At 36.9% G+C, this 15,243-nt stretch overlaps 1 protein-coding gene across 1 annotated transcript in view; it reads left to right on the top strand.

Annotated features, from left to right (window-relative positions):
• Positions 1-15,243, top strand: part of shot (dystonin-like protein short stop) — a 1,739,701-nt gene that overhangs the window by 171,270 nt on the left and 1,553,188 nt on the right. The window contains exon 10 of the mRNA XM_090380932.1: positions 4,176-4,380. Coding sequence (XP_090237058.1) covers positions 4,176-4,380 — 205 coding nt within the window. The remainder of the gene's footprint in view (positions 1-4,175; positions 4,381-15,243) is intronic.

Below are 15,243 nucleotides of genomic sequence, written 5' to 3'. Positions count from 1 at the left end.
TTGGGGGTGATTGTGCAGGCAGATATGAAGTTCTCTGAGCAGTGCAGACGGGCTGCAAGAGTAGCTCATGGAGTAGTGTCAATGATATACAGGAATTTTTCCAGCAGGGATAAGGAGGTGATTATTCCATTGTCTAAGGCAATGGTCAGGCCACACCTAGAGTACTGTATACAGGTCTGGAGGCCTCATTTCAAGAAGGATGTAGAGCTGCTGGAACGAGTACAAAGAAGGGCAACAAGATTAGTGAATGGAACAAAGGGGTGCTCTTACGAAGAAAGGCTTAAGTTTTGCAAATTACAGTGTCTGGAGACTAGGCACCAGCGAGGTGATCTGATAGAGGTGTATAAAGCCTTGAATGGTTTAAGCATGCTCAATGCTGATGGGATTCTTCCTCTAGCTCAGAAAAATCACCTGAGAGGGCATAAATTCAAATTGAGGAAAGACAGATGTAGGATAGACGTGCGGAAATTTGCCTTTAGCCAGCGGGTGGTTGGTTGGTGGAACAGACTGCCATCCCTTGTGGTGGAGGTTGATAGCCTAAATAAGTTTAAGGCTCAGCTGGACAGGTATTTTGAATGAACAGAGGGGTGAAGTGGAAGTGGGTTTTTTTTTTTTTTTTTTTTGGCTGATGCTGCATAAGCTTGCTTTCTTGCATCAAATGCCTCTACTAATGCTAATGCTAACGCTAATTTTTACAACTACCTTTTACAAGTACCTATCAGCATATTATGGACATAGGTGCCAACAAGTATTTCTGTATCTAAATTCTTTTAGTATTAGCTATATAGTGCAACGAAACCACAGTCTTTTGCGGCATTGGCCTTATATACTTTTCTTATTGTCTGTATTGCTATGCCCTTATTTCAGCATAAGCCTCATTATGGGCTGGATGTGGTCCTCTGGTAACTTAGAGGAGATTTGATTGAGGTGTTTAAGGCTCTGAGAGGCATCAGTAAAATGAATGAGGACGAAATTTTCAAGATTATAAATGATGCTAGAACTAGGGGACATAAATTCAAGTTACGGGGGGGAAATGTTTAGATTGGACTGCAGGAACTTTTATTTTAGCCAGCGAGTTATAAATTACTGAAATAAGTTGCCTACATGGCTGGTAGAGGCCGACAGTTTGGGGAAATTCAAAGGTCATCTGGATAGTACCTTCGGGTCAGGGAAGCGCATAGCATGATAGGTTTAATTTCCTTTTCTTTTATTAATTATTATTATTTATTTTTTTTTATTTTTATTTTTTATCATTGTTTTATTTGGTTTTTTTTTTGGCTGGTGCAGCATAAGCCATAGGCTTTCTTGCACCGTGCGGCCATTACAAATACTAATACTAATATAGCTTAAGTAACTCTTGCACCAGAAATTCCCATAATTCTTGAAACTTATTAATTTATATACAAGTATATAAAATACTACTGTGAGATCTGCACTGCCTTTTTATCCTTATACTTATATAACCCTATTACATGGTATCCTCTTTCACAGGTTACCAGAACTTATTTTTAAAATTTTATAACCTTGTCTTCGCATGTAATAGCCTTTGTCTTTAATGCACCAATGAAACTGTAAACCTAACCTCTAAGATTCAGTTCTTTCTCCCACTCTTTTCCTCTTTTATATTAATGAGCTTCTTCCATTACTGGAAATCACGGAAAGTCATTACTGGGAATTCTGTCCAGTTTTGCAGATGACAGCACATTGCATTCCAGCTTGAGAAATCTTTCTCTGCACAAATGGCTTCAACTTCTTGAATGTCCACCACCAATTCCATAAGTGCTGATCCCCATGTAATCCTCCAGTGGCAAAAAGATAACTCAATTAATTCCCTTCTAAATTCAGTCCAGTCTTGTATCTTGCAAAAATAAGTCTATTGCTGATATACTTATCTTTGATGACACTCTGATCTCTAGACATGATCACATATCTCTATTACGGATTAACTCTGACTTTAATCTCACTTGCCATATGCACATCATGAATACTGCTTCCTCTGCAAAAATATAAAAATAAAAAACCAACCCAGCGTTTTCTTTTTTGCTCTTGGCATTACTTTTTTCTAAACAACTTCTGACTCTGTACAAATCTCAAATCTGCCCTACCATGGAATATTGTTCCTGCATGTGAGGTGGGACACCCAAAACCTCTTTCAGGCTTCTAGACTATTCGAAAGATGGCAGTCAGGCTAATTAATGGCCTATTCCTTACAAAGTCTTTCCACTCTCGTAGTCTTTCTGTTTCTGCCTGGAAAATCAGACTTGTAAATCATATTAGCATTAGCAAGGGCACGTGATGCAAGAAAGCAAGCTCATATAGCATCAACCAAAAAAAAAAACAAAAAAAACAAAAAAAACACCCCTTATTTCACCCATCCCCTCGCTCCAAATGTTTGTCAAGTTCTGCCTTGAATCTATTTAAGCTGTCAACTTCTACAATGACAGATGGAAGTTTGTTTCATCAATCAACCACCCGCTGGCTAAAGGCAAACTTCCACACATCTATCCTACAACTGTCTTTCCCCAATTTGAATTTATGCCCTCTCAGGTGATTATTCTGAGCAAGAGGTGGCAAATGAAGTTTAACATTGACAAATGTAAAGTACTACATATGGGAAGCAGTAATCCTAGAGTAACGTATCAACTCTGTAGTACCACACTGACAGTGGTAGAGAATGAAAAGGACCTGGGGGTAATTTTGCAGGCAGATATGAAGTTTTTTGAGCAGTGCAGATGGTCTGCAAGAATAGCTCATGGTGTCTTGTCAATGATATACAGGAATTTTTCTAGCAGGGATAAGGAGGTGAGTATCCCCTTGTGTATCAGATGAATATCTAATTCATCTGATACACAGATAAATCAGACTGAAACAAGGTAGGTGTAACTGTACAGGTATTACAGTTGTACACTTGCCAAAAAAATTCTGTATAATTATATGGCAGAATTACAAGCATCTTGATGGCTCTGAATCTAACCAAACACAAATTTCTGTTGCATAGTGTAATTTTCACTGACTTTCTAAGAGAAAATTATACTATGTAATCAATCCTAAAACAGATCCAATTTAAGATAAAAGTGCTACCAGATAAATCACAATACAGTATCTGATTATGTTAGATAATAGGACATACTGGAATTTTTGGAAGCGAATAGGCAGACAAAGCAGCAAAATAAACGTCTATCACTGAATATGCCTTCCACTTGATACTGTATACCTACATTACAATCTAGTCAATCAACAGTGAACTGCAACAATGGCAATTTGCCTGGTTATACAATACTAATCTAAGGTCCAAATGACAAGATAAACTTTTAGCTAGATTGCAAAATGAACTTACCTACATTACCATTTCTACCTTCTCAGAGGCAGGTGATCCTCCATGTTTTGCTTACCTGCCAAAACTTTAAAGAGAATGTCAAAATATCCTTTAAAGATTTACTTTCAGTGTGTGACTGCCAAAAGTATTGCTGTTGTGTTCTACTATCTAAGAATGATATATTTTTTGTCAAATATAATAATTGAATAGAATGGAATACAAGAAATGATTGAAAAACTGTATATACCTTTGATTTATACCCAAAATTTCCAAATACAAAAAGATAGTATCGATCTTTCATTATAATCACATGTTAGGCCCATTTTATTAATAGTATCTTTTGCCAAAAACTTCCAAACAACTTTCATGATTGTACACATATGATAGAAAATTCCACCCTTAGAAACCTATTAAGCAACAGAGATTACAGGAATCTTTTTTCCCTAAACATCACTTTTGCCATACACATGTAATTCTCAGTTAAATGAATAAATGTCTTTCTGTGCTAAATCCATAAAATTAATAAAAATAGATATATCTTGACCACCTGTATTGGTGCACTGTGGTTTCAGTTGAAGGTGGGTGTTTAAATCCCCAAAGTCAATCAACCATAGATTGGAACTTCTAGGTTCCCTTATGTATTGAAAGTTGCAAGTCTAATGGTTTATGGTCTTGGAACTAGTCTGCTGACTGAAAGATATTCCACTCTGCAGAACATTGCATCTTTTGCTGTTATAGATAAATATGATTATTTTTTTTTGGATCTACAGATCCAAATGATTTGGATCTACAGATCCAAAATTATGAGTTATTTTTTATTTTTTTTTAAAGAATAATGTGTTTTTTGTACTTTTTCTAGGATCAAATATCTATACGAGAGATATCAAAATCTCCATTTTGACTTCCAGTCCAGACTTCTTGGTGTATTATCAACTCGTTTACTCAAAAGTGAAGAAAGGAAGATTATAAAACCGAAACCTGCAGTAAATGAACAACATCTTTTGGAAACCAATAAAACATTTAAGTTTATCCAAGAATGTATAGACTGGATACACAGTAAATTGGTAAGAATCCATTGTATGTTTCATGCAGACATGTATGTTTGTGCAGATAGGCTTAATGTAAATATTTTTTTATTTATTTAAATTTTTATTGAAAAAAAATTATTCCTGCTTTTAATTGCATTTTGTGTAACATTCATGTCAGTGTTTTTTACTGCTCTAGCATTTCTGCATAGAATTTTTTTTTTTTTTTTTTTCAGATAACCATGATCCTTTCTTTCTTTGATATTCAGATGTCTGGATATCAGAATTTCAGATATTTACATTAAGCTTATTTTTTGTAGAATGTTTAGTTTAGGATTATACAGGCCTTGATTGATAGTTTTTATTTGTTTTTAACATGCTTGATTTATATACTTAAATTCGAGGGCTTAGTGTCAGATGTTAACTACAAAATTGCATTTTTGTTTTGAGACAACTTTAGTTTAACATCATACTAATCACAATGGATATCATGTCATAGAAATGTATTTTACTAGTAGTTTACAAGTTAGCTTGGGCTATAAGCATATTTCCGGTAAGCCAAGAAAATGTCAAATGACTTTTTCTTGGTTAATTGCAAAAACTATGAAATGATTTTGTAATTAACGTTGTCTGATAATCAATGCTCGAATTGTAATATTATGATTGATCATCAATATTATGATAATAAAGCTAAATAATGAGTGTGTGTGTGTGTGTATGTGCATGCGCGCGCACACACACACACACACACACACACACAAACAACATCACCAGAAGTATTTAGTTCTTCCACGAATATTGTCTAAAGTGCCAGAAGTCTCCATGCATATTTGCTTATACATACATATGTAAATCTCATGGGTCTGTCTGCACAGCAATAGCAATACATTGGAAAGAAGTGTGTGGATCATTGATTCATAATGGAATGATGACTGAATGCCACATCAGTAACCTTTCTGTGCACACAAATTTAGAAACCTGTCTGAACCTCCAAAAAAAATATATTGTGGCTCAAAAAATTATTTCTTGTGCAAAACATCACAGAGCAGATCCAAGAGACCACAGGAACACCCATAGTACATTGACGATCTGTATGGAGCTGCACAGTCTTGGATTTGATGTATGGCAAACTGTGCATTAGTATTAGCATTAGTAGAGGCATATAATGCAAGAAAGCAAGATTATACAGCGTCAGCCAAAAAAAAAAAAAAAAAAAACCCCACTTCCCAGTTCACCCATCCGTTTGCTCTAAAAGTTTGTCCTGTTTCCTTGAATTTATTTAAGATATAAACTTCCATAATGACAGATGGAAGTTTCTTCCAGCAATCAATTACCCGCTGGCTAAAGGAAAATTTCTATATATCTATTCTACAACTGTCTTTCCTCAATTAGAATTTATGCCCCCTCAGGTTCGTAATGTGAGCAAGAGGAAGGATCCCATCAGCATCGAGTTGCTCAATCTATTCACCTCGATCAGATCAACTCGAATGTGTCTAGTCTCCAGATGCTGCATTTTGCAGAACTTAAGCCTTTCTTGGTAACACCCATGCCTTGTTCCACTCACCAATCTAATCTCGTTGCCCTTCTCTATACTCGTTCCAGCAGCTCTACGTCCTTCCTAAAATTATGCCTCCAGACCTGTGTGCAGAACTCAAGGTGGGGCCTGACCATTGTCTTATACAAAGGAATAATCACCTGTATATCATTGATAAACCCAAAAATTTCTGTATATCATTGACAAACTCCAAAATTCCTGTATATCATTGACAAACCCCCATGAGCTGCTCTGGCAGCATCTCTGCACTGCTCAGAAAACTTCATATCTGACTGCATCCCCCAGGTCTTTTTATTCTCCACTACTCTGAATGCTGTTCCACACAGGTGGTACGTTACTCTGAGGTTGCTGGTACTCTTAGGCAGTACCATGCATTTGTCAATGTTAAACTTTAGTTGCCACTTCTCAGCCCATTTGACCAACTTTTCTAGATCCTGTTGCAGTAGCATACTATCATTATTTTACTATCATTATTGTCATTAACAACCCTGCCAGCATTTGCAAACTTGGACACTAAGCCTGATATACCTCCATCAATATCATTGATAAATATACAAAACATCAGTGGGCCTAAAGCTGAACCCTGTGGAACTCCACTAAGAAAATTAGTCCACAAAGAGCAGTGTCCATTGATTACCATTCTCTGTTTTCTCCCACTCATTAGTTCATCCATAGCTACAATTTTTCCTTAATACCAAACTGTTCCAGTTTGTACAGTAGGCTTCCATGTGCAAGAAAATCAAAAGATTTCTGAAATCCAATTATATAATATCAATTTTTTTTTTTGCATCCAGTTCCTTTGTCACCACATCATAGTATCTAATCAGATTAGTCAGACAGGACTTCCCCCTAACAAACCCATGCTATGTATCTGAATTATTACTACAGTCTTGTCTAGTTCATCCTGCTATGTTTTTTTAACCATTTCCCCAGAACATAAATTAAATGAATAGGTCTGTAACTACTCATGTCACCCTTTGATTGATCCTCCCTTTGTGAATTGGGGATACATTTGCACATCTCCAGTGCTTGGGACTTTCCCCGAGTACAAGGATGCTTTCATAATTATGACCAAGGGTCGTTTACTTCCTTTGCAGTCTCCTTTAATTTAACTGGATAGATCCCATTCACACCAGGTGCCTTTCTTATGTTTAACTTCAACAGTTTCTCCTCCACTTTGCTCTCAGTTATTACAAAATCATTTAGTTCTCTGTTAGCATTTGATAAGTTAGATAAGTTAGCTTTGATAAGTTAGATGTAAAATACTCATTCAGTTTTTCAGTATCTGAGCAGGATCATGAATAGTCAAACCATCGATATCAAGTTGGCCAATCTCATTCATCCCTTTCCTTCTAGAGTTAATATAAGGAAGAATTTCTTTACAGAAGTCCATGGTGTTTTTCTTTGTATCCTTTGCCAAAGAAAAATGACAAAGTTTTATCATAATCTACCTTCGTTTGCCTAACTTCCTTTGTGACTTGAGAACAAATTAGCTTATATCTAACGTAGGCTTCTGTGTTGCTTGATAATTTATATGCATCTCATGTATTTTTCTTCTCTGCCATGAGTCTAATTAGTTCATCTGATCTACATTTAGGCCTAAACCTTGAACAATATTTCTTTATCGGTATAAAAAGCCTAGTAGCTTTCAAGATTAATTCCTTGAATGTTTCCCATTTAGATTTGCCGTTGGTAACATCATCAGTTGATCCCACTGTATAGAAATTAAAAACTGTCTGAGACCACTGTAGTCACCTTTACAAAAGCAAAAACCCTTCCCTTTACCCCTAATAGTAGATACATCTTTTAGTAAATCCCACATCAGTACACTGTGAACATTGATACCTAGTAGTTCCTTTATCTGCAGTTCTTAATGTATGAATAATCACTACTGATAATCAGATCAGGAGTATTGTCCCTCTGGTTGCCTTTTGTACATGCTGCTATAGAAAACAATCATCCAATAAATTCACAAAATTCTTACTGGAGTGTCAGTGTCCAACCTATAAGTTTCAGCCAATAGGTGAGAAGTTAAAATCTTCCATTATAAGACATTCTGATTTACTGGCCTACTCTATTTCTCTGTACAACTCTTTCTGGTATTCATCAGAGTTATTAGACATATAACACACTCCTCTCATTTTTGTTTCCCCAATGCTTATGTCACACCAAACTAACTCAACATTGCATTGTCCACCAATGTCATTCCTTAGATTTTGTGTTTCTTAACTAACAGCATAACCCTTCCTCTCTTTCTATCCTGCCTATCCTTTCTGTACTCATTGTATTCCTGAAATTACAGTTCTGCACTGCTTATATCTGTGTGACACTGCGGCTCTGATATCCCAACAATATCCTCCTTAGATGTCTTGACCAGCAAGCACTTGAAGTTATCAAATTTATTTACTATACCCTAGAATTGGTGTGCATGCAAGTATACATGCCCCTGTTTTTACTCTTAGTTATCCTAAAACAGTCCATGTGTTTACTTGTTCCATGATGACTCCCAGCAGTCCTTGAAATCCCCCGCACCTTGCTTTCCAGGTTGCTGCTCATTCTAATAGAAGCAGTGCAAGAATCACTTTGGGGGAATTAAGGTATTAAGTGCTCTGGCATTAATTCCTCAGTCAACCCTTATAACTCTTCTGAGCCGAATTGATTGACAAAGCTGTCATCATATACTCTCTCCTATTGTGTCTCGGCAGGATTGCAGATACTTTCAAATTTAACCCTAATTCACAACTTTTTTTCAACATTAACCTGTACTTGTTAGTAAATCTGCAGATCTCCTACGCTTAATGCCATTAGTGCGAACTTCTACAATGATATCACCTTTTCTGTCCTTAAAATATGATATCTGCACCGCAATGTCATCAACTTTTGCCCCTTGCAGACATATCTTGGTCCTATTCCTTTATTTTTTCCATTCCTGTTCCACTATTTTTCAGTCGATTACCGACTGATTCTACCAAAAACATTTGCTGTACATTTCTGCAAGAATCACAGAATACACCCTGATCCAGATTGTATTTGTGGAATCATGTTATACCCTGAATGACAAGTTATACTTATCACTAAATGACAAGTTCAGATTCCTAGGCTATATTAGATAAGAAATTAAGCTCCCTAAAACCGGTGCTTTTTTGTCATAGAACGCACCAGAACGGCGTTCCGGCACCTTTTTTTGACAGATTTTCCAAGTTTTAAAAGTAACTTTTGAAAATTTGATGTTTGGTCCATGTGGACTTGAATCACCCTGTCCAGCATAGCAGGTCGGTGGCAAAATCATTAAAACGGTGCATGCAGGCTGCTTGTGTGTGTCAAATTTGATGCATGCGTACTTCGTCTGCGCTGGTTGTGATGGCACTGCTCGGCTTGTGATTGGTCATGTGGTCGCACGCTGAGTGCTTACTGCGGGTGGTGATTGTTATGTTTTGTTACACAACTGACGTGTGTGGGTGTGTGTACAGTGATTGACTACCTGCAAAAGGTAAATAATTTCTTTATTTTAAAAAATCGTTGGTGAATTGAATAGTTTTTATTTAATTTTTAGTGTAAAAGTGTGACCCCAAATTTAAAAATGAAAAAAATTACTAATTACTTCTCAACCACCTGTCCTGCTAATAAAAAGGCCAGAATATTAACAGACACAATGACAGAACGCACGAAAATAATGACACCTGTTGATATTTCTGAATCTGATCTTGAGAAGCAAAGCCAAACTACAAATGACTGGCCGGACTGCTGGACCTATGATCAAAAAAATTATTTTTGCTTGAAAAATGAATGGCTCTGTGTTTGCAAAAGGAAACTTGGCTGTATGCCTTGTAGAAAAGTTGGAACTCTTGGAGTTGAAACGAAAATGAGAATGAAACTTTCCAAAGAATGGTCCAACAACGAGATAACCTATTCTGCCAAAGATAGGAAGCAACAGTTGAGCTCACTTCGAAAAAAAAAATTTTATCACAGAGAATCTGCTGCACATAAAGCAGCATTAAAAATAGTTGCTGAAAGTGAAAAAATGACTCTTGAGAATGATTTTTTTAAGGTCATTATCTCACGAAAAAATAATAACTGCAAAAATTTTTCGAACTGCATATAAAGTAGCAAAGGAAAATCAATCATTCCATCATTTTGAAACTGAAATTGATCTGCAAGAACTGAACGGAGTTGAAATTGGTCGTATTCTTCATTCTACAAATGTGTGTATTAACATTTGTTAACCATACAAGTGAAGAAATGAGGAAAACTGTGGTTAAAGAAATTGTTCAATCCAATAATAAAATTTCATTGATAATTGATGAATCAACCACACAATAAGCAAAAAAACTACCCTCATAGTATATGTTTGATGCTGTATTGAAGGTGTTGGAATGATTTCACCGATAAATTTGTTTTTGGACTTGGTAGAACTTGAAAAAGTAATGGCAGAAGGAGTATTTGATTCCTTACTCCAATGTCTTCACTTTTATGGGATGACAGAAGATTATTTAAAAAAATATTTGGTTTTTCTGGCGTGCGATGGCGCTACTGTGATGTTAGGGTGTAAAAGTGGAGTGAAAAAATTGCTGTCAGAACGTTTTCCTTCTATTATAGTTTGGCATTGTGCTAATCACAGACTAGAATTATCAGTAGGTGATGCTGTCAAGGAAACTTCAGGAATAAATAGATTCAAATCATTTATTGATAAACTTTACGTCATATACCATGCTTCGGCAAAGAATAGTGGAGAGTTACATTTATGTGCAGAATTACTGGGGGCTGAGCTGCTGAAAATTGGAAGAATTTTAAGTACCCGATGGGTGTCATCTAGTTTGCGTACAGTTTTGGCTGTGTGGAATAATTTTGAATCCCTTGTGTATTATTTTGAAGAAGCAATGCATGATCCTACAAGAGATAAAAATGATAAATGCACTTATGATGGCTTGAAAAGAAAAATCACATCTACAGAATTTTTATTGGACCTAGGATTGATGTATGACGCTCTCCAAGAATTATCAGAATTAAGTTTGGACCTACAGGACCGTAACATGGACCTGTACAAGGCAAATAAGAAAATAAAAGTACTGGTACAAGTTTTTGAAGAAAGAAGACAGAACTTTGGGCCCTATTATAAATGCGCTTTTGCTGCTGTACGTGATCTTTGCTTTCGTGGAGTTTTACTTCACGAAAAAGATTCAAGAAAGGATCCTCCCATTGACCCAAGTACATTTTATACAAAATTGAAAGAGTCAATCGAAAAAAGATTGCTTGATAGCAAAGACGATGAGTTGACGTATTGGTCTCGCGTACTTGATCAAAAACATTGGCCTGAAGATGTTAATACTCAGCTGACATTTGGAGAAGTGGAAATTAGAAACTTGTCAATCAGACTGCAACTAAATGAAAGAGAAATGGTTCGTGGATTCCGTGAATATATTCTCGAAAAGACCTATCCAGAAAAACTGTTGCATTTGATATGGACTCTGAATACCATTCCCATTTCTTCAAGTGAATGTGAACGTGGGTTTTCGCAGATGAATCTAATTGCCACCCCAACAAGAGCTTTGTTGAAGACTAAGACAATTTCAGCACTTTTTTTTTTTTCATCAAACTTGTCAGACCACCTGTAAGACTTTTTGATTCTTCAAAGTACGTTGATCTGTGGTTACTCAGAGGACGATATTCGGCCATAGATACTAACAGCAAGGAAAGGAGTTGAGAAGATTTGTCGGACGAGAATTGGACAAAACTTTGGAATTTACTATGAATATTTGCCTTAAATACAATAAATCAAAGTTATGTTAAGAACTGAATGTATAATTTTTTTAATAACAGATTAACAAGATATGAGTTCCCGCACCTTTTTTTCTTACAAAAAAAGCACTGCCTAAAACACATATGTTATGTACACTGTATGTCTGAGAAAATGTATATCCTTAAGACTACTCTGTGCCATGTCATAGGGAGCTGACCAGTTTTCTCTTCTTCACCTCTACCAAACCATAATCTGATCCATTTTAGACTATGGTGTGACTGTATATGACTCAGTTAGAAAATTTAGCAACATAATGCCCTTATAATAGTTTTGGATATCTTCTGAACTTCACCAGTCCATAGTTTATATATGGGTGCACGTGAATCTTTGTTATCCCTTTGGAAAGAGATGCTTTCTTTTACATATGCAGCTAAACTTTAAAGGTATCTCTCTCATCCTATCTGGTCTTACTTCTTTATCCTGTCTTTTTTAAACTATTATAGGAATAAACCATATGAAAATAAACAATCCAATTGTACATTAGATATTTTAATCTGCAATCAGATTGAAAAATCTAATGCAGAACTGGAGTCTCCCACTAAACAATATCCACTAGAACACTGGAAGAATGGAGCTACATTCAAACCATTATGTGATGACTATTTTTGGCAAAAATAAAATAGGCACTGAACAACCAGCTTATACAGAGCTGCAGTCAGCTTATGCATCAGCAAATCTACCACTGCAGCACCAGCATACATCAGATTTCAATCCACCAATATATATATATATGTATATACAGGGTGTCTCAAAAATATTGGTACAAACGTTTAGGGGAGGTCGGTAACATCTAAAGGAAAGTGAATCGCATAGGAACCCATAACTGGAAATGTCACTGTAAGTCGGTAGACGACGCTGTTCATCAGTTTGCGAGAGGGAAAATTTCTGGTTTACTCATTCAAGCAGTAGTCGCCGCACGAAGAACATGCATCAATATACGAACTGTGAGCAGGCAGACATGCATCTAGTGTATGAATTAGCAGAGGGCAATGGACGAGCCGCTCAACGAATTTATGGAGAACGCTACCTAGACAGAGATGTACCGGACCACCGTTTGTTTGTGCATGTGCATCAAAATTTGTGCGATTATGGGTCATTTAGAGGTAACAGGAGTAGTGCGGGCAGACCACGTTCGACATGAACTCCTGCCATGAAAGAAAGTGTGCCAAATGCCGTCCAGAATAATCCTACTACCAGCACACGTGCCGTTGCCTCTGCCTTAGGAGTGTCTCGTTGCAGTGTACAGCATGTCTGGCAAGACGATTTCTTAGACCCCTTTCATCTCCAAAGGGTTCAGTTACTGCTCCCCCAAGATCATCCTGCACATGTAGCTTTTGCGCAGTGGTTTCCCTAAGAAAGTGTTCAAGACTTGAATTTTCCAACCTATGTTTTGTTCACAGATGAGACTTATTTCACTCGGGAAGACTTATTCAATCAGCACAATGCTCATGTGTGGGCTCACGACAATCCAAACAGTGTACGCCCCATGCGGCATAACATCGCTTCACAATAAATGTGTGGGCAGGTATGGTCGGTGACCGCTTAGTCGGCCCATACCTGTTACCATCCCGCATGAACTCCACTAAATATCGGATCTTTCTTGAACAAGTTCTACCAGGGTTATTTGATGATGTTTCAGCAAATGTGAGATGCAACATTTGATTTCAACATGACGGGGCACCTGCCCATTATGGAAGGTTTATCGAGCCTTGATTTCATTCCGGGGGGGTCCCTGAAATCTATCGTGTATGAATCGCCTGTGGAGATGGAAATGGATCTTGTGGCAAGACTTGTCTGCACTGCTGCTACTGTTAAAGAAACTCCAGGTGTGTTCAACCGTGTCCGCCAATCCATGCTGCGTCGGTGTCACGCATGCATCGCATCTCATGGTGGAATCTTCGAGCATCTGTTGTAACATCATGATATGCATCCATCTCGTACTCCATTGTTAATATTATGTCAAATAAATGTTTGCCACTAATTACTGTCTTGTGTCATTTCTGCTTCTTGTGCCTCTGCTACTACTTTCCCGTGACGTTTCCGGTTATGGGTTCCTATGCGATTCACATTCTTTTTGATGTTACCTACCTCCTCTAAATATTTGTACGAATATTTTTGAGACACCCTGTATATATATATATATTGATGGATTGAAATCTGATGTATGTTGGTGCAGCAGTGGTTCTCTAAACGTGCATTATCTCCAAATCTCCTTTATCTCATTGCAGTATTTACATCATTGAACTTCAAAATAGTTATTTAATCAGCAACTTCCCTAATGAAGAGATTAAAATATATACTGATTCATTGTGTGTAGTAACTGCATTACAACACAAATATCGCTACTCCCACCCTATTTTGAAATTAATCAGAACACATTTGATTTGACACCAGTGCTAGGCTTATGGTAATTAAATTTGATGAATTTGAAGTACTGGTCAAGACATTAAGGGTGAATATTATTGGGTCGCTTTCCTATTTGGTGTCACACAGATATAAGCAGTGCAGAATTCGAATATGGGGAGTAAAATGTGTACAGAAAGGATAGAAAAGGAGGAGGAGGGGTTATGCTGTTAGTTAAGAAATACATAAAATCTAAGGAAGTGCATCCAGTTGACATAGATGGACAATGCAATGTTGATTCAGACTAGTGTGACATAAGCACTGGGAAAGCAAAATTTAAAGTAGGGGTGTGTGTTAGAGGCTTAATAACTGTGATGAGTACAATGAACAGTTGTACAAATATATACAGTGGGCCAGTAAATCAGTATGTCTTATAATGTGGGATTTTAACTTCCCAAATATTCAGTGGAACTTGTGAGTTGGTCACTTTCACACTAGTAACACTTTTGTGGATTTATTGAATGGTTGTTTTCTACAGTAGCATGTTCAAGGGACAAGAGGAAGTAATACTGTTGATCTGATCATCAGCACTGCAGTGATTATTCATGCATTAAGAAGCTGCAGATAAAGGGACCACTAGGTAGCAGTGATCACAGTGAACTTATTATGGGTAAAGGGAAGGATTTTTGCCTTCATAAAGGTGACTACAGTAGTCTCAGACAGTTTTTAAATTCTATACAGTGGGACCAACTGTTGATGTTACCAACAGAAAATTATAAATGGGAAGAATTCAAGGAATCGTCCTTGGAAGCTACTAGGCTTTTCATACCAACTAAGAAATACTGTCCTGGGTTTAGCCCTAAATGGATGTCAGATGAACTAATGAGACTTGTGGCAGAGAAGAAAAATGCACAAGATACATATGAATTATCAGGTGACACAGAAGCCCACGGTAGATATAAGCTAGTCTGTAATCAAGTCACAAAGGAGGTTAGGCAGGCAAAGACAGATTACGAGAAATATTTGGCAGTGGATGCAAAGACCTCTTTATTATACAAACTTTAGAAGGAAAGGGATGAATCAGGTAGTCCATTTGATATCGATGATTCGACTGTTTGATGATCCTGCTCAGATAGCTGAAAAACTGAACGAGTATTTTGCATTTACATGCATGCATGTGGAACTCTGTAGGAAAGTGGAGACCAGA

This window comes from Mastigoproctus giganteus, chromosome 9, assembly GCF_048544385.1.
Source record: "Mastigoproctus giganteus isolate SK-2022 chromosome 9, ASM4854438v1, whole genome shotgun sequence".
NCBI classification, from domain to species: Eukaryota; Metazoa; Arthropoda; class Arachnida; order Uropygi; family Thelyphonidae; genus Mastigoproctus; species Mastigoproctus giganteus.
Note: the sequence above shows the minus strand (reverse complement) of the source record. Positions and strands in the feature narration are given on the sequence as shown.